This window comes from Ursus americanus, chromosome 23, assembly GCF_024610735.1.
Source record: "Ursus americanus isolate L20-20 chromosome 23, mUrsAme1.1.p, whole genome shotgun sequence".
NCBI lineage: Eukaryota > Metazoa > Chordata > Mammalia > Carnivora > Ursidae > Ursus > Ursus americanus.
The window spans coordinates 17309730-17326564 of record NC_142149.1 but is presented as its reverse complement, the minus strand read 5'-3'; the positions used below and the strand labels follow the sequence as shown (position 1 = coordinate 17326564).

At 61.5% G+C, this 16835-nt stretch overlaps 2 protein-coding genes across 11 annotated transcripts in view; one reads left to right on the top strand and one right to left on the bottom strand.

Annotated features, from left to right (window-relative positions):
- FMNL1 (formin like 1) overlaps nucleotides 1-7912 on the top strand; it is a 25044-nt gene extending 17132 nt beyond the window's left edge. For 8 of the 10 annotated variants that reach the window (XM_087854288.1, XM_087854287.1, XM_087854285.1 and 5 more), the window contains 15 exons: nucleotides 371-520; nucleotides 1049-1150; nucleotides 1312-1567; nucleotides 1818-2123; nucleotides 2309-2433; nucleotides 3448-3650; nucleotides 4120-4354; nucleotides 4568-4636; nucleotides 5454-5534; nucleotides 5617-5746; nucleotides 5905-6068; nucleotides 6265-6366; nucleotides 6502-6597; nucleotides 6852-6960; nucleotides 7462-7912. In XM_087854288.1, coding sequence (XP_087710414.1) covers nucleotides 371-520; nucleotides 1049-1150; nucleotides 1312-1567; nucleotides 1818-2123; nucleotides 2309-2433; nucleotides 3448-3650; nucleotides 4120-4354; nucleotides 4568-4636; nucleotides 5454-5534; nucleotides 5617-5746; nucleotides 5905-6068; nucleotides 6265-6366; nucleotides 6502-6597; nucleotides 6852-6960; nucleotides 7462-7565 — 2232 coding nt within the window. In that variant the 3' untranslated portion in view covers nucleotides 7566-7912. Of the gene's footprint in view, nucleotides 1-370; nucleotides 521-1048; nucleotides 1151-1311; nucleotides 1568-1817; nucleotides 2124-2308; nucleotides 2434-3447; nucleotides 3651-4119; nucleotides 4355-4567; nucleotides 4637-5453; nucleotides 5535-5616; nucleotides 5747-5904; nucleotides 6069-6264; nucleotides 6367-6501; nucleotides 6598-6851; nucleotides 6961-7105; nucleotides 7205-7461 lie in introns of all 10 variants that reach the window. The other 2 variants (XM_087854283.1, XM_087854290.1) reach the window with 1 other exon arrangement.
- On the bottom strand, nucleotides 7906-16835 carry SPATA32 (spermatogenesis associated 32). The gene is made up of 12 exons (XM_087854725.1): nucleotides 16772-16835; nucleotides 14729-15207; nucleotides 14170-14524; nucleotides 11199-11253; nucleotides 10770-11012; nucleotides 10604-10653; nucleotides 9692-9835; nucleotides 9260-9331; nucleotides 9056-9176; nucleotides 8677-8849; nucleotides 8412-8570; nucleotides 7906-8100 (listed from the first exon to the last, which is right to left on the bottom strand). Exons 1-12 carry the CDS (start codon nucleotides 16833-16835, stop codon nucleotides 7973-7975), a joined length of 2043 nt encoding a protein of 680 aa, XP_087710851.1. The 3' UTR covers nucleotides 7906-7972.

The window sequence follows — 16835 nt, the reverse complement described above, 5'->3', positions numbered from 1 at the left end:
TCCTTTATATGAATGTCCAGAAGAGATAAGTCCACAGAGGCAGAAGGGCGACTGGCAGTTGCCCGCGGTTGGGGGAGGAGAGAATAGGGACTGACTGCTAAGAGGTACAGGGGTTCTTCTGGGGTGATGAAAATGTTCTGGAATTAGACAGTGGTGATGATTGCACAACCCTGTGAGTAGACGAAAAACTACTGAATTATATGCTTTAAAATAATGAATTTTGTGGTATGTGAATTATATCTCAATTAAAAAAATTAAAAAAAAGCAGGCTGGGGCTCAGGCCCCTTCCTCTGGGCTCCAGGGGTGATGGGGGGTCCTGGAAAGACCCCTCGCATCAGGCCTCACCCGGCTCTTTCCGTCCGGGGGCCAGAGGCTCCGGCTCACGGAGAGCGACAAGCTGCTCGTGCAGATTCAAGCGTACCTGGACAACGTGTTCGACGTGGGCGCGCTGCTGGAGGACACCGAGACCAAGAACGCCGTGCTGGAGCACATGGAGGAGCTCCAGGAGCAGGTGGCCCTGGTGAGAGCTGCTCCCGAGCTTGGCCCCGCACGTGGGAGGCCCCGAGGGCCTCACACTGGCAGCAGGCATTGGTTTGAGGTGTGAGTAGGGGGTGGCTGTCTGCCTGGCTCCTGACTTTGACCTGAATTCAAATCTTGAATCCTGTGGGGCCTTTCTCAATGAGCGATCGCTGGGTTCCTACACTGCGGGACCTCTGAGGAAGGCAGGCCCCTCCCCTCCCGGTGCTCAGAGCCCCCGCCCGGGCTTGGGTGGAACTAGGTGCCTGGCGCCCCTCCTAGCCCAGTCTCCTCTCTACCCACCTCCCTCCTCAGTGGTGCCTTGGCTCCTCCTCCTCAGAGAACGTTAGTGCCCTCGGGATCACACCTACTTGGGTTCAAGTGCCAGGCTCAGCCCACCCGCCAGGCGCCGGTGCTAAGCGCATCCGGAAGCCTCCCCCAGCCCTGCAGGCAGGCATGCCTGCTGCCACCCCCTCACCGGCGGTGCCAGTGCCCAGCGGCGGGTGGGAGCTCACCATGTGCTCTGCCACAGCTGACAGAGAAGCTTCGGGACGCGGAGAACGAATCCATGGCCAAGATTGCCGAGCTGGAAAAGCAGCTAAGCCAGGCTCGAAAGGAGTTGGAGACCCTGCGGGTGAGGCTGGGGACGGAGGGGGCCGGGCCAGGGGCGGGCCGCGCTCCCAAGAACGGACCTGTTGGGGCTTCTAGGCTTGACGTTTCCTCTACCCGGGCAAGAGGGTGGGGGCTCTGTGCCAGACCTGCTGGGAGACACTAACCTCTCCCCGGGGCTCACAGGAGCGCTTCAGCGAGTCGACCCCCATGGGCGCCTCCAGGCGTCCTCCTGAGCCCGAGAAAGTGCCTACCTCCGTCCCGGCGCGGCCCTCGGCCCTAGAGCTGAAGGTGGAGGAGCTGGAGGAGAAGGGGTTAATCCGTATCGTGCGGGGGCCCGGGGATGCTGTCTCCATCGAGATCCTTCCGGTCGCTGTGGCAACTCCAAGCGGCAGTGATGCTCTGACTCCTCCGGGCGTTCCCAGCGGCTCACCCAGCCCAGGTGCGCAAGAGCTTCAGGCTGGGTGGGGCGGGCGTGGGGGAACCAGGGTCAGGAAGGGGAGCCTGGGGACATCTGCCGGGAGAGAAGGGAGAGGCAGGTTCGGGGTTGTGGGCGTGGCTCAGGTGGATGCGGGGTGGTAGACGTGGGCCCAGTGCGCATGCGTAGGGAGGGGAGGCGGAGGCCAGACCACCTAGGTCCGGAACCTGATACCCCCCCTTCCCCCCCATCTTGGGTTCTCGGTTCTCTCCAGGCTCAGATCTCCCACCTGCTGCAGAGCCGGTTCCCGGGGCAGCACCCCCACCGCCACCGCCGCCGCCGCCACCACCCCCACTTCCCGGCCTCCCCCACCAGCAGGAAGCCCCGCCTTCGGCACCCCCACTAGCCTCACCCCACCCGGGCAGCTCCGAGCCCCCGCCCCCGCCGCCGCTGCCCGGAGACTTGCCGCCCCCACCCCCGCCGCCACCGCTGCCTCCCGGCACAGATGGACCAGCGCCTCCGCCGCCTCTGCCGCCTCCAGGAAGCCCCTCTGGAGGGTCCGGCCCTGAGATGGGCCCGGGTGAGTGGACTGCCCAGGGCTGGGGGCAGATATGGAGGTGGCCCTACCTCAGTGTTCTCCGGGACCCTCTGTATGGGGGCCTCCTATTGCCTTCCGTCTGTCCTGTGAGGCCTCTCTGGGCCCTGGGTCTGGCCAGCCACCTCACCCTCACCTCCCTAGTGCTTAGCACTCTCTCCCTCTCCCAGGAGTGAAGGCCAAGAAACCCATACAGACCAAGTTCAGAATGCCACTCTTAAACTGGGTGGCCCTGAAACCCAGCCAGATCACCGGCACTGTCTTCACGGAGCTCAATGATGAGAAGGTGCTGCAGGTGAGTGTGGCCCTGCCTTGCTTCCAGTGTGGGCCCCAGGGGAGGAGGGAACTTGCCTGGACGGTGCTAGGTCATCTCCTCCACCCCATCGTGCAGATGAGGGCAGGGAGGCCAGGGATGCGTGTGAAGCTAAACTGGATTCGTGTATCTGATAGGCGGTATATCCTGACTCCCCTGGAGGCTGTCCCCTCCCTCGCTGTAGAGGGCACATCTGGCCTCCGGTCTGGCCTCTCTCTCCTCCCTTTAAGCTTCTTTCCCACCACCCCCACAGGCAACCAGGGTTTCAACTCTCTCTTTCTTTTTTTTTCCTTCCATCCTTCCTTCCTTCCTTCCTTCCTTCCTTCCTTCCTTCCTTCCTTCCTTCCTCCCCTCCCCTCCCCTCCCCTCCCCTCCCCTCCCCTCCCCTCCCCTCCTTTCCTTTCCTTTCCTTTCCTTTCCTTTCCTTTCCTTTCCTTTCCTTTCCTTTCCTTTCCTTTCCTTTCCGGGAGAGAGCAGGGTAGAGTGTGGGGGTGGGGCAGAGAGAAAGGGAGAGAGAGTCCCAAGCAGGCTCCAAGCTCAGTGAGGAGCCTAACATAGGGCTCAGTCTCACACCCCTCAGATCCTGACCTAGCCAAAATCAAGAGTCAGATGCTTAACCAACAGAGCCACCGAGGCACATCTAGCCCTTCTAATTCTTTTAGTTTTCCAAAAGGGATGTGTTCTCTTGCCTCCCGGCCATTGCTCATGCTGTTCCTTCTGCCTGGAATGCCCTTCCCTTTCCCCTTTTTACCCCTGGCCAATTCAGCTCTTCCTTCAGCTGTAAGGGCTTGGAGTGTGGGTCCCCAGGGTTGGGTGCTACTCCTCCTCCTCGCTGCTGTCTTTACTTCCCCTGTATCCCCTATCAGGGCCTGCAGTCAAGCCGGGTTACTGGTTTGTTTCTCTGCTGGTGGTGTGGTCAGGGCTGGATAGCTGGTTCAGCTGGGAGTGTTTCAGACCCCAGCCTGCCAGCCCCACCTCCTCTCTCTGTGCCCTCAGGAGCTAGACATGAGTGACTTTGAGGAACAGTTCAAGACTAAGTCCCAAGGTCCCAGCCTAGACCTCAGCGCTCTCAAGGGTAAGGCAGCCCAGAAGGCCCCCACCAAGGCCACCCTCATCGAGGCCAACCGGGCCAAGAACCTGGCGATCACCTTGCGCAAGGGCAACCTGGGGGCCGACCGCATCTGCCAGGCCATCGAGACGTGAGTACCTCTGCCCTGCGCTTGTGAGTAGCCCAGCCGCCCCACTAGGCCGGGCTCATCAGGCGTCGCTAAAGGAGTCCCAGCTATGGGGCAGAGCCCATCAAGCTTCAAGCTAACCCTGGTCAGGGATTAGGGCTGGGAACCTTGTTCCCATTTTCAGGCCAAGAAAACTGAGGCCATAGTGAGTACATGCCCAGACCGAGACATTCCCGTTTCCTCCCTGCCTCCTTGTCCAGCTGTGAGCACTGAGGCCCAGGCATTTACTGCTGGGCATCTGCCACCGATGTACCATAGGGACCTCAGGCTTCCCAGCTCCCAGCTTCCCTGACTCCTACCTCTTGGTCCCTCAAGCTATTGGCAGATAGCAAATACTGAAGTTCATTTATTCAATCGAGGAAGTGGGGGGGGGGCTAGGCCTGCCCTCAAGAGCTGGTGAGTATAGGGCAATAACTACCCCACCTTCCACCAGGTACGACCTACAGGCCCTTGGCCTGGACTTCCTCGAGCTGCTGACCCGCTTCCTGCCCACGGAGTACGAGCGTAGCCTGATCGCCCGCTTTGAGCAGGAGCAGCGGCCCATGGAGGAGCTGTCGGAGGAGGACCGCTTCATGCTACGCTTCAGCCGCATCCCGCGCCTGCCCGAGCGCATGGCCACACTCACCTTCCTGGGCAACTTTCCGGATACCGTCCAGCTGCTCATGCCGGTGTGGGCGGGGCAGGCAGAGCGGTGTGGGCGGGGCAGGGCGCGGTGGGCGGGGCAGGCAGGGCGGTGTGGGCGGGGCAGGCAGGGCACTGTGTTCTGAGTTGGGGATACCAGGAGGCAGCCAGCAGCCTCGGCTCGGAGAGGGCATTTAGGAGGACTTGAGCCTCCCATGGGCTTGCCCCAACTTATCTTGCCTCTCCAATCACACCCCCAGCAACTGAATGCCATAATTGCAGCCTCGATGTCCATCAAGTCCTCTGACAAACTCCGCCAGATCCTGGAGGTGAGAGCCCTGGGCAAGGGCCTGGGAATTGGGGTCCACCCATGACTCCTTGCCTGTTCTGGGTCGTGTGAGAGGGAGACCCTGGCCTGCCCTGTACTCCTAGGATGCGACAGTTACATACCCAACCCTCATGTAGACAGAAAGACAAAGCTCAGGCAGGAGTGGCGGTCACGTTTACAACAGCGTAGCTTAGACTTCTGAGGGCTGAGCCCCCTCTGGGGATCACTGTGTGATTAGCAGAGCCCCCACACCTGCGCAGTGTGGAGTGTCTGGGAGCCAGTAGAAATGGCTGTTAGATAGACCGTGACACCACAGCCAAGGGGATGTCAGCAGCGCAGTTCTGGGTGGGAACAGCGGAGGACAACATTGGGTATGCTAAGGGGCACCTGGCTGGCTCAGTTGGGTGAGTATTATGCAACTTTTTTTTTTAAGTTTATAATTATTTAAGAAATCTCTACATTGAATGTGGGGCTCGAGCCCATGACCCCAAGATCAAGAGTCACATGCCCCTCCAACTGAGCCAGTGAGGTGCCCCGAGCATGTGACTCTTGATCTCGGGGTTGTGGGTTCGAGCCCCAGGTTGGGTGTAGAGATTACTTAAAAATAAAATGTTAAAAAAAGCACTGGGCATGACAGGCACGTATGTCAGACAGGTACACACGCATGTACGTGGCTCATGGATCTGAGGGGTCCACGCAGGAGTGCACTGTGGGCTGAGTGGGCGGGGCTTGCTTTTCGCCACATTTTCTTGTGCAGTTTATACTTGAGGAGTTCCCTCCCCTGTACCCTGCTGAGCCCCCTCCCCCACCTCTCCCAGATTGTCCTGGCCTTTGGCAACTACATGAACAGCAGCAAGCGCGGAGCAGCCTATGGCTTCCGGCTCCAGAGTCTGGATGTGGTGAGGGGCACGAGGAGGGGTTCCCTGGCCCGGGGGATGGGGAGCGGCGGTGGCCCGTGGCTGACCACAGGCCTGCATGCAGCTGCTGGAGATGAAGTCCACTGACCGCAAGCAGACGCTGCTGCACTACCTGGTGAAGGTCATTGCCGACAAGTACCCACAGCTCACAGGCTTCCACGGCGACCTGCACTTCCTGGACAAGGCGGGCTCAGGTATGGGTGCAGGGGCCGCGCCTCGGGTGGGGGAGGGGCTCAGCCCTGGGGACTGATACGGGTGGAGAAAAAGTGAGGGGACCACAGGGGGTCATTGGACAGGACCGGAATGCGCCTCTCTGATTGCCTGCCTCTGTGCTGCCCCACCCCCCACTCAGTGTCCTTGGACAGCGTCCTGGGGGACGTGCGCTCCCTGCAGCGAGGCCTGGAGTTGACCCAGCGGGAGTTCGTGCGGCAGGACGACTGCCTGGTGCTCAAGGAGTTCCTGAGGGCCAACTCGCCCACCATGGATAAGCTGCTGGCCGACAGCAAGACTGCCCAGGTGGGCCGAGGCTGGCCGAGCCCTGGAGGTGGGGAGGCCTGGGGGGCGGTGAAGGTCTGGAGGGTCAGGAACGCAGTGGGGCAGGGGGCAGGGGGCCCACCTGCCTGGAGGTGCAGAGATGAAGTGGTCGGTGTCTCAAAGGCACACAGAGCTCCTCGGGGTCGGTGCTGGTGGGGCTGACAGGCTGTGCCCACAGGAGGCCTACGAGTCCGTGGTGGAGTACTTTGGAGAGAACCCCAAGACTACGTCTCCCTCCATGTTCTTTTCCCTCTTTAGCCGCTTCATCAAGGCCTACAAGGTATGTGTGTCTGGTGGGCAGGCTGGGACCCTGCGGGGCATTTCGGCCTGTCCACCTGGGCAGTGTCAAGGGTAGGGGACGCTTCTGTCTGGGGGCGGGCAAGACCCCCTCACGGAGCCCACCTTGGCCCGTCAGAAAGCTGAACAGGAGGTGGAACAGTGGAGGAGGGAAGCCGTAGCCCAGGAGGCCGGCACCGATGCCCCAGGCAAAGAGGAAGCCCCGGCGCCCAAGGTACGCAGCCGCCCAAGCTCGGCACTTTGCAGGGCTCCCCGTCCCTCTTCCCTACGCTCGTTTCTGGGACCAGACCCTGCCTGAGGTGAGCACGGTGCCCCAGCAGCCTGGGATGGGAAGGGCTTCCTTCTGCTCCAGCCTGCTGTGGGGGACCAGGCAGACAGATGTTCTAGGGTTTGGTGGCCTGGGGAGAGGGGGTCCTGGAGCCAGAGCTACATGTGACCTTCCATGACCACCCCCCACCACCACCCAAGGCTCGGCGGCAGCAGATGGACCTCATCTCTGAGCTGAAGCGGAAGCAGCAGAAGGAGCCCCTTATCTATGAGAGTGACCGCGATGGGGCCATTGAAGATATCATCACAGGTGAGGCTTTGGCTGGGCCTGTCCTAGCCTCTGTCCTTCTAATGCTGTCCTCCCCCCACCCTAGGGGTCTGGCTGCCTCACCGCTTCTTGCTACTTCTTCTGTCTTTTTTTCTTTCTCTCCCCCCTCCTCCCTCCCAACGCTCAGTGCTCAAGACGGTGCCCTTCACGGCCCGCACCGGCAAGCGGACGTCCAGGCTCCTCTGTGAGGCCAGCCTGGGAGAAGAGATCCCTCTTTAGCCCCCAGGTACCTGGGTAGCCTGGCCTCTGATTCCAGAAGCTGCCCACAACCCTGGGGGCCCTCCGGGGACCGGGTCATGCTGCCCTCCCTTGGGCCTCGTGTGGCTGGGGTGTGCATGAGCCGGGTCTGGAAAACATAAACAGGTCCCTTCCCACACGCACACAACCTGGGTCCTTACAAGGGTGAAGCCTGTGCCCTGGAGTTGTGGTCCTAGCGCTGGGGCAGACTTCGGAAGGGTAAGCGGCTCTCTTCTTGGTTGCCAGATCTGCGGAACCAGCCCTACATCCGCGCAGACACAGGCCGCAGAAGTGCTCGCCGGCGCCCCCCGGGACCCCCCCTGCAGGTCACCTCGGACCTCTCGCTGTAACCGCTGTTTCTGCAGATGGACTCAGTGGGGAATGGGGGGGGGGGTGGCAAGCCGGGGCTCAAGGAAGGTGGTCCTCAGCTCGGCTGGGCCGGGCAGCCCCCTCTGCCGCCGTTCTCCGCGATGGTCCCACCTCAAGTGGTCGGATGCGGGGGCATGGGGGGGGGCAGCATCACCGGCCCCTCCCTCAGATGCTGCTCGCAGCACCCCTCTCCCCCCAATAGCCATACTTAGCCTCAGCCGGAGCCTGGCCTGTAACTTATAAAGTGCAACCTTGCGCTCCACCTCCAGCTCCGGGAACTCTCCACGGACCATATTTTTATACAAGAGTAATAAAGAAGTTTGCAAAAGATCGGCCTCCGCTCAGTGCCTGCCCCACCACACGCAGCCGGTTTTGCTCCGCAAACGCTTTACTTTTTCATAGCAGGTTTCTGCAAACAGGCTGGAGAAGGGGAGAAGGGCTGCTTCTGCACTAGAGTTGGGGGGGAGGGAGTCATCTTCAAGGGGCGCAGATAGTCTAGTGGCTGGCCCACGAACCCTGTGGGAGGGCAGAGGGGGCGTGAGGAGGATCAAGCCGGCAGCTCCCCTTTCGAGACTCTGGATTAGCCCCACCTCAGTCCTCCTTTCTCTACGCCCTGCCCCATTTTCGCCTCCTATCTGGGTACCCTGCCCCTTTTTCTCAGGCTCCGTCCTAGCCTTGGTCAAGCTCCTGCGTGATCCCGGATTACTTCGCCGGCCTCCTCGCGGTTTCCCGAAGCCCCGCTCCCACTCTTCGCCTGCCCCGCCCCTCTCTGCCCCGCCCCTCTCTGCCCCGCCCCTCTCTGCCCCGCCCCCTCCCTCGGCTCTCACCCTGGCTGCGAGACCTCTGGGTGAGCGCGAGCTTGTGGCTGCTGGACTGGCCGGACTTGGGAAGTCGGACGTCGGGGCACGGGGCTCGTTGCCGCGTCCGGTCTTCTGGGGGTGTCCGCCCGTCCAAGTTAGGTATCTGAGAGTAGGGGCTGCGCGCACCTGGCCCCGGGGAAGCCGGTGGGAGGAAAAGGAGAGGCTAGTCCTGACAGCAGGTCCCTGGGCAGGGTCCCCCCTCCGGCGGGTTCCCGCCCGGCCCGGGGCGCACCCGCTTTGTGCAGTCTGTGCAGCGAGCGCTCCAGCTCCGCGCTGGAGAGGCCGCCGAGGCGCGCGGCCTGGCAGAAGAAGGTGAGGCCCGCGTGAGTGTGCACGGCGCCGCCGCGGGAGCGGCCCTTCCAGCCGGGGTTCACCCGCAGAGCCCGCTGCTTCTTAGTGTAGTAGCTTGAGGGGACACGTGGGGGGCAACCTGGTCAGACGCCGCCTCTCCCGGTCCTCTCCATCTCACAGGTGGGGAAACCACAGCAGGACAGGAAGCCCCAGGAAACTGACTCAGAATTCAGGGCTCCCGTCTCCTTCCTGGGGACCCCTGCACGGGGCAGCATCTGCTCCCCCCACCCCGGGTCCTGGAGCTGGGGACCCATGCCTACCTCATCACTTCCTGCACCACCTTGTGGGGCAAGAAGCCCTGACTCATCAGCTTGAACAGCATCTCTAAGAACAAGGTTTGCAGGCCCTGGGGGTCACAGAACCGGCTGTTCCTCACCTGGCCTGGGGACAGAGATCATGGGGGAGCGTGAGGAGGAGCCTCCCCCAGTCCAGGCCATCCCCCCCACCCCAGCCTTGCCCCTCACCCAAGCACTGAGCCAGGCGGTGGCTGTCAGTAAGGACCCCCAGGAAGTCTTTGAAGCTTACAGTTCCGTCACCTGGGAAGAGAGGAAGGGGTACTGTGGTGTCTCCCTTGCAGAAGCCCTACCCTGCATATGCTTTAGGGGTGTGTTTGCAGTTCCTTCCAGACATTAGAGATTCCAGTCCCACCTCCAGCCAAATGTCAACCCCAGTGGAATGGGGGAGAAACAGCCCTGGCCCTGGGGGAGCCCCAAGTCAGGATGAGGGTTAACATAGCAGAGATGTTCAGGGGCTATGGGATAGGCGTGTTGATCAGAGCAGGCTTCCTGGAAGAGGCAACTTAAAAACAAGACCAGGCCGAGGATTCTGTGGTCCTAGGAGACATTTTCCAGGGCTAGAAGTGAGGGAGGACGGGAGGCCAGGGGTGGGGCACCCACCGTCCAAGTCGGCCTGCTGCACAGCCTCGCACATCTCCTGTGGGCTCAGCTGGATGCCCACGTGGCGCAGGGCGGCTTTCATGCTGCGCATGTCCACGGTGCCTGCCGGGCTGGAGCTGAACAGTTTGAAGATCTCCTGGAAGGCTGCGGGCAGGGAGGGAGACGGGCCGCAGGGTGAGCGCGCACAGGGCCCTGGAGATGCGCCCAGTCCTGCTCAGAACGACTAAAGACTCGGGTCACTCCCACCGCTGGGGCATAACATTGAAAGAACGACAGTGGCTACTGTGTGTTGGCACTTGTCAAGTCCCCATTCAAGTCCCATGTCCGAACTCGAACTTGGACATGTTTGCATGAAAAGACATTCCATACTATGTCCACGGTCACGCCACCAGTAGACTGGGCAGTGCTGGCCCCGGCAGGTAGCAGGTGCTAAAGATGACTGGTGGTGAGTGACTGCTTCGAGGGGCCCCTGCCAGTGGTACCGTGGCATTGGGGGTCCCCAAATGTAGATCCCACAGCCCCAGACTCCGAGGGGCATGGGGAACTCAGGTTATTTTTCCCCATCCTGTCTCCCAATTTCATTCCTCCCTTCCTCTTTCATCTTTCATGTGTCCTGTCCATCCATCCGTCCATCCATCCTCATCCATCATCCAAATAACTTCCTATCCACCAATCCCTCCCTCCCTCCCTCATTCACACACACACACACACACACACACGCACGCACGCACACACGCACACACACACACCAGTGAGCCCTGGAATTGTAAAGCTTAGCCCATGAGACATTATTGAGGGGCAGTTACAATATGATCACCAGCTTGTCACAATGACCGGACTCTCTGGGGAGGGTCCCCTTGCAGCCCCGCCGCCGTGAGCACCGCCCCCCCACCCCCAGCCCCAGAGCCTCACCCGCCAGCTGCCGGGCTGTCAGGGGCAGCAGGTTCTCGCCCGCAGAGCTGCTTCAGGAGGAAGAGGGTGGAAAGGACTTTGCACCTGCTGCAGAGAGATGCCAGGGCCAGGCGGGCCTTCCCCCAAACCCAGCACCTTGGGGCCGGTCTCCGGTCCCTGCCCTTACCTCTGAGACCCGGAGCCTGACGGCGCTGAGTTGGTAGCCGCAAGGCGTCTGAACTCCCCGGGCCTCTGGGAGCTCTGCTCAGCCCCTGTGGCCTTGACGGATGCTGGCTGCCTCTGGGTCAGCAGGGCAGTGGGCTGCTGAGGCCTCCCTTTCTGCACCCCGCGGCGCTGCTCCCCTCCTGGGTCCTGTCTGGGCAGTCTTCGAGGCTGCGGTGGAGGCCTTGGGGGCCGGGAGAAGACAGGACTGAGGGGCCCCGCCCACCCGAGGCTCAGACTGGGGGTAGGGGGGCTGGGACCAGGTCTGTGGGGGCTCGGGCTCAGCACCACCTCCTCCCAGGACCCCCACACCAGCCTGCACCCACAGTCCCCTCTCCAGGGGATTCTGCGGGCAGTAGCTTGTCCCAGCAGACCCTTCGCCAGCCTGGGTTACCTGGACGTTCCCTGTGCTGACGACGGGGATCTCTTGGTCTTCTGCCTTCGGCTGCCTGAAAGGCAGAGTCATGGGCTCTGAGGCTGGCCCAGCGCCCCAGGCCCGCGGCCCCCAGGCTGGCTTTGGGGTGGACTTCAGCAGCTTTTGGCAGGGGCGCACTCTGTCCCTCGCCACAGGCCTGCTTCTCTTTGCAGGGGGGGACCTACTCTTTTACTCTTTTGGGTTTTTGCTCCCCTTAAGGATCCGAATTTGCGACTCCACTCCGGAAGCTAACACAGGCTGGCAGAGGCCCAGGGAGAAGCAGGCCTTCGAGTCCCGAAGTCGGGCATGGGAAGCAGGGGTCCAGCCCAAGGTGGGGCTGTGCCCCCCCCCGCTTACGCCAGGTCCGCGGGGAGGGAAGGATCTCCTCCTCCAGACCATGCAAACTCACAAACCATAGTTCACAAAATAGTCCGGGAAGATGTATCCCAACAGCCCGGCCCCTCCCCAGATACTCACCTCTGCATCTCCCCCTCCTTCCTCTTTCCAGTCTCCTAGCCCCCCTCCGCACCCTCCCCCTCCGGCCCTGGCCCATTCCCATCTGTTCACCCCTTCCTAATCCCACCCTCCTAGGCCCTGGGCACTCCACTCCTGGGCCCCCTCTCAAGGCAGGGCAGGCTCTCCAGGATCCGCAAGGCTGGGCTTTCAGCTGACAGGGAGACTTGGTGCTGGTGGGTCTGGAGGCTGACCAGGGCCCAAGCTAGGGCTCTGCCTCTCCCTTCCCTTTCTTCCCGACTTCCTTTCCACGCCCGTGTGCTTCCCCACATTCTGAATTCCCTTCCCTCCTGTGCTGCGAGTGCTCCTCTTCCAGAGCTTTCCCACGCTGCCTGTCCTCCCCCAGCCTGGGGAGGCTTGTGCGTTCGTGTGCGTGTTTAGTGCACGTGTCTGGCTCGCAGGCATGTGTGTTGATGTGCTTGTGCGCACGGCCCGCGTGGAACTGCGAGTGGACATGTGTCTGTGGGTGCCTGCGTGATGTCTGAGTCAGCGGATGGTGTGCGTGTGTGCGTGTTGCACGGGGAAGTCCACCGTTACATACAGGTTCGCCTCTACACTTTGAGATACTTCCAGCTCAAGGCTGTGGCCCCTGGAGGGGCAGTTCTTTGGCTTCTTTCTTCCCCTCCTTCGAGCCCCTGGACATGGTCCCTTCCCCATACCAGGCCCTCGCTGTGGACAGAAACAGGAAGAATTCCTTTCAGACTCGCCTCCTCACCTGGCCAGCCCACCCCCAGGAGGCCCTCTCCTAAGACCATGCCCACATGTCCCTGGCTTCAGGACAAGAGGAAGCCCCCCTTCACGACCTAAGACACCCGAAGTCTCAGAGAGGGCCCCAAGGCCTCCCCGAGAGGGGTCATGAGTCTCTGCAGCTGGCTGAGGTCTGGAAGGTGTGAGTGAAGTGGAAGGACCCCTGGGGAGTGGGGAGGGGGCCACATAGGGCTGGCAGAGCCCTCCGGGGATGGGTTGGGCAGATGGGGCTGGGCAGCTAAACAATGGGGGTGGGTTGAAACGAATACTACACCAAGTGTTAACTAACTAGAATTAAATAAAGTCTTGAAAAAAAAAAAACCGCGGGCCGGGGGAGGGGGTAGGGTGGCATCTCTAAAAAATTGAGACCAGGACGCCGCAGCCAGGTGAGCTCACTAGTTCGGGAGCATTTGCACAAAAAAGTCTGAGCCGGGGGCCAGCACTGGAGGCTTTACTGGTTTTGTCTAGTCATTCTCTGGGGAAGTGGGGGACGACATCTTAAAATGGATTTTCAGCAATAATGGACTCCCTTTCCTGGTTCCCGGCACCGAGCTGCAACGCAAAAGAGAGAGTGTCACTTGGGCCCCAGTGGCAGGGTCGGGGAGAGGGGTGAGCCCAGAGGCCTGTGCGAGGAGGGCCCCGGGGTGGGGGTAAGAGGGCCTCTTCCTGCTGCACGCTGATGGGGCAGCTGGCCTGTTGTGTCCATTCGTCACCAGGAAGTGAGGGGTGCTGAGAACGCTGCTTCCCCACATTCTGCTCCCTGGAAGCGTCCTGGGCCCGGGGCCCTCGAGCTCTCAGCAGGGCACACGCTAGTCTGAGCACTTCCCATGAGGGCGAGGCCATCTGCCCTCTGGGTGACCGAGCTTCCTAATGCTAGAATGGCCCTTCCCATTTCGAGCCCAGGTCCTTGCCCGGGCCCCGGAAGTGCTCACCCTCCATCGTCCCCAGGCCTCCTCCAGCCCTGGCTTCGGCACTGGGCCTCAGTCCGCCGGAACCTTGTTTCCAGCAGCCTTTATGAGGTCACTGAGGTTGAGACATCACAGGCCACCCCATCCCCTAGCCAGCCCCTCATTCCATTTCCCCACCCCTGCGCAGCTGCGAGAGGAGTGGGCCCACCGGCACACCCCAGCACGCCCGTGCGGGAGGCAGTGGGCCAGCCTCACTTACTCTTTCACGGCTCCTTGAGGCGGAGGGGACCTGGCCGGTTGTTGGAGAAGCTTCACTTGTCCTTCAATGGTGGCCCTCTTCATCCCCGGCTTGCTGAAGTCGAGGTAAGGGTGGAGGAAGTTCTTGTCTTCCTGCTTCCAAGCTTTCTGTGACTCCCCGGCTCTAAGTGGTTTCTCCAGCAACTCCTTCGAGAGGTTTTTTCCCTCTGGCTGGTCCGTGGCCCGCCGGGCGGCAGGATCTGTAGAAGGTGCCTCGGGCTTCTGAGGTGGAGCTCTGATCCTATGCTCCAAGCTGGGCAAGTCCCTCTTGCTGGAGGAGGCCACGGCCAGGGAAGAGGCGAAGTTGACCACATCCGCCAGGCCGATGCCCGGCGAGAGACTGGAGGAGGACGGGTGGGGGTTTGGCGGCTGCCGGGAGTCCGTGGCGGGCGGAGCTGGCTGCGCGCCGGAGTTCTGGAGCTGCTTCTTGGAGCACATGGCGTCCCCGGGGACACACTGCCGGTCCTGACAGCCGCTGGTCTTACCTGTGTTCTTGCGGGGCTGCCTGTGCAGCACGCGCTGCAGGCTGTGTTCGGAGGTCTGGATGAGTTTGTCTGCCCAGAAGAGGTGCTTAGAGGTCTGCACGCGGATGGAGCGACGGTTGGCGGACGCCTGGTCGTCCTCTGCCTCACTCAGGTAGCTAGAGGCGGACCTCATGCTCCACTGGCTGGCGTCCTGCTGCGTGTGGCACTGGGGGGACTCGATCCTCGGCTCCTCTTGCTCGGAGTCCTTGGGCTCTGGCTCCCCCTCCAGCTCCGGCTCCGGCTTCGGCTCCGGCTCCGGCTCTAGGTCCAGGTCCGCTTGGGGTGGGGGCTCCAGTTCTAGCCATTCTTTCTCCAGCTGAAAAGTTTCAACAAGCTGTGGAGGCCCCTGGCCCTGAGGTCCTTCTGGGGCCAATTCTCCGCCCCCCACTCCTGCCTTCCTCCCCTCCCCTCGCCTCTTGGCCAACACCGGCCTGGGGCAGGCTCCCAGGACTGTCAGGGATTTAGGGAAGCTGGGCCTCAAGGAACCCGTACCTCCCCCCTCCCCCCTGCCCAGTGTTACCTTGGTCTCCTCTTCCTCTTGTACCAGCTGGTGTTGGTTTGGGCCACACCTACGACAGAAGGGGACAGAATGGGACAGAATGGATGACCGGCCTCCAGGGGGTGGGTGGGGTGGCTTTAGGGGGATGAGGGAGGTGTCTGGGGCCCTCAAGACCCCCTCCCCGCACAGAGGCTGGCAAGATGCCCCCAGCTCATCCACTCCCTTCACTGTCCTTGCACCCACCAAGAATTCCGGAGTAGCGTTTTCAATCTTTAGTGAGTTTAGGAGGTGCCTGGAGAGCTTGCCAAGTGGCCCCTTACCCCAAAGAGGGATCCAGGTAGTTGGAGGTAAGGCCCAGGATTCTTCTTTTTCATCAAGTATTCCAGTGAGCCAGTGCAGCTCACCTGCAGATCCAGTGCCCAGGAGTGGGCTCGCCACAGAGCAATGCCCTCCCGCTGACCTGCCCAACCCCAGCCTGGCGGATCTGAACGGAGGGTCCCCTCAGTTCTCGTGGGCAGTTTGCTGCCATCTGGGCCCTTATCCTCCGTGCTCAGCCACTGTGACGCCCTCTCCTTCCTCAGGCATCTGCTCCACCCCCCCTCCCTGGGGTTGCTCTGTACTCAGAGCAAGGCAGCCAGAAGGGCTCAGTTCCCATCCGTGTCCCTGAGTGTGCCCCGCCACCCCTCAGTCCTTCACTCACGTCAGGGGCTGGAGGCAGAAGCAGAAGGGGGGGGTGGTAGGACTCCCCCCACAACACTGCCCTTGGGGAGATTTTGGAAAGAAGCAAGATGGAGGGAGGTCCTGGGTTGGGGGGGCATATGAAAACTTGGCAGTGGTGGCGGGGGTAAGGGCTGGTGGTCCTGGAGGGTGGGGGACTGGCTCTCACTGTGTCTCCACAATGTCCACTGACTCCTTGCCACAGCAGGGAAATCCATTGGCACCTGGCAGGGAGAAGGAGGTGAGGGCAGGGGAGCTGCAGGTGGGGACATCCCTGCGGGGGGGGGGGTTCTAGAGCCTGGGCAGGTGGTGCTGCTCCAGCTACCCCCTCCCTCCCTCCCTCCCTGTCCTGCATCTCAGCCCATTCACCCTCCCCTCTCCCATCTCGGCTCCCCCCTCTCTCCAGTGTCACCAGCCCTGCGCTCCCGGTCTGCTCCCCCCCCATGCTCGAATTTGCCTTTCCTTTGGCTCGCCCCAGTCCATCACTGTTCTCCACGAGGTTGGATGCTAACAGGCGTCACTGCTGTTTAGTGAGTGCCAGCCAGGCATCGTGTCGGGCACTTTCTGTGCTTTATCTCATGGACTCAACACAAAAAATGAGAAGAGGTTCATTTGCCCAAGGTCCCTCAGCTGATGGTTGCCGACATCAGGAACTGAATGCAGGTTCGAGGGAAGAGAAACTCTTAACTCCCCTGTCCCGAGTGCTATCCTACCCAGGAGTCTGCAACTGCGTGGGGATCCTTTGAGAACCTTCCATTCCCGCTCCTCTGCCCCCTTTCTCCATTCTTCTCTGGCCAGACTTCAGATCTGTTGCTCACCCTAATCCTGGCCCCTCCTCTCCTCTAGGCTTCTCACCCCCTCACATCCTGGGGTCACCCACCAGGGCATTTTCACCCCAGGCATTTGATCTGCGGGGATGCTGACAGCAGAGTTCCCATCAGAAGAGGATGAGCCGTGCCTTGGGGAAGGTTTCCCCACCCCAGTCACCTCCTGGAGGCTTGTATCTTTTACTGAAGAAGCTGCTTTTTCATCCTCCGGTGGGGGGCCGGGTAGGGGCACCAGGCTGTCCCATTCTTTGCTCCCCAGGGTAGTAGATGGGGGTTGATGGTGGAGCTGTCATGGCAGTGGGAAAGCTGGATCCCGCTGAGCCTGGAGTGTGGCAGGAAATGACGGCTTTGGCTCTGGCTAAGAATCGCTCCCAGGAGTATATCTGCAGGGTTAGAGTGTGCCATGCCTCTTTCTAGAGACGCAGGGGCTGTTTCTGTATCCGGGGTTTGGGCACATCCATGTTCCTCCTGGGCCTGTGCATCTTGGACCAGCTGTATGGCCGGGCTAGGAGTGCACTACCATGGACAGGCTCCCAAGAGCTAGCTTGGTGGTCTCTGGAATCTTCCACCAACTTGACTGCCAT

Excerpts from the sequence above, each read along its gene's own strand:
- SPATA32 (XM_087854725.1), bottom strand. The coding sequence starts at position 16,835 with ATGGCAGTCAAGTTGGTGGAAGATTCCAGAGACCACCAAGCTAGCTCT. Across the intron at positions 10,654-10,769 it reads TCAGGCTCCGGGTCTCAGAG|CAGCTCTGCGGGCGAGAACC; the intron begins GTAAGGGCAGGG and ends TTCCTCCTGAAG. Across the intron at positions 8,571-8,676 it reads GCACAGACTGCACAAAGCGG|GTGCGCGCAGCCCCTACTCT; the intron begins GTGCGCCCCGGG and ends CCCCGGGGCCAG.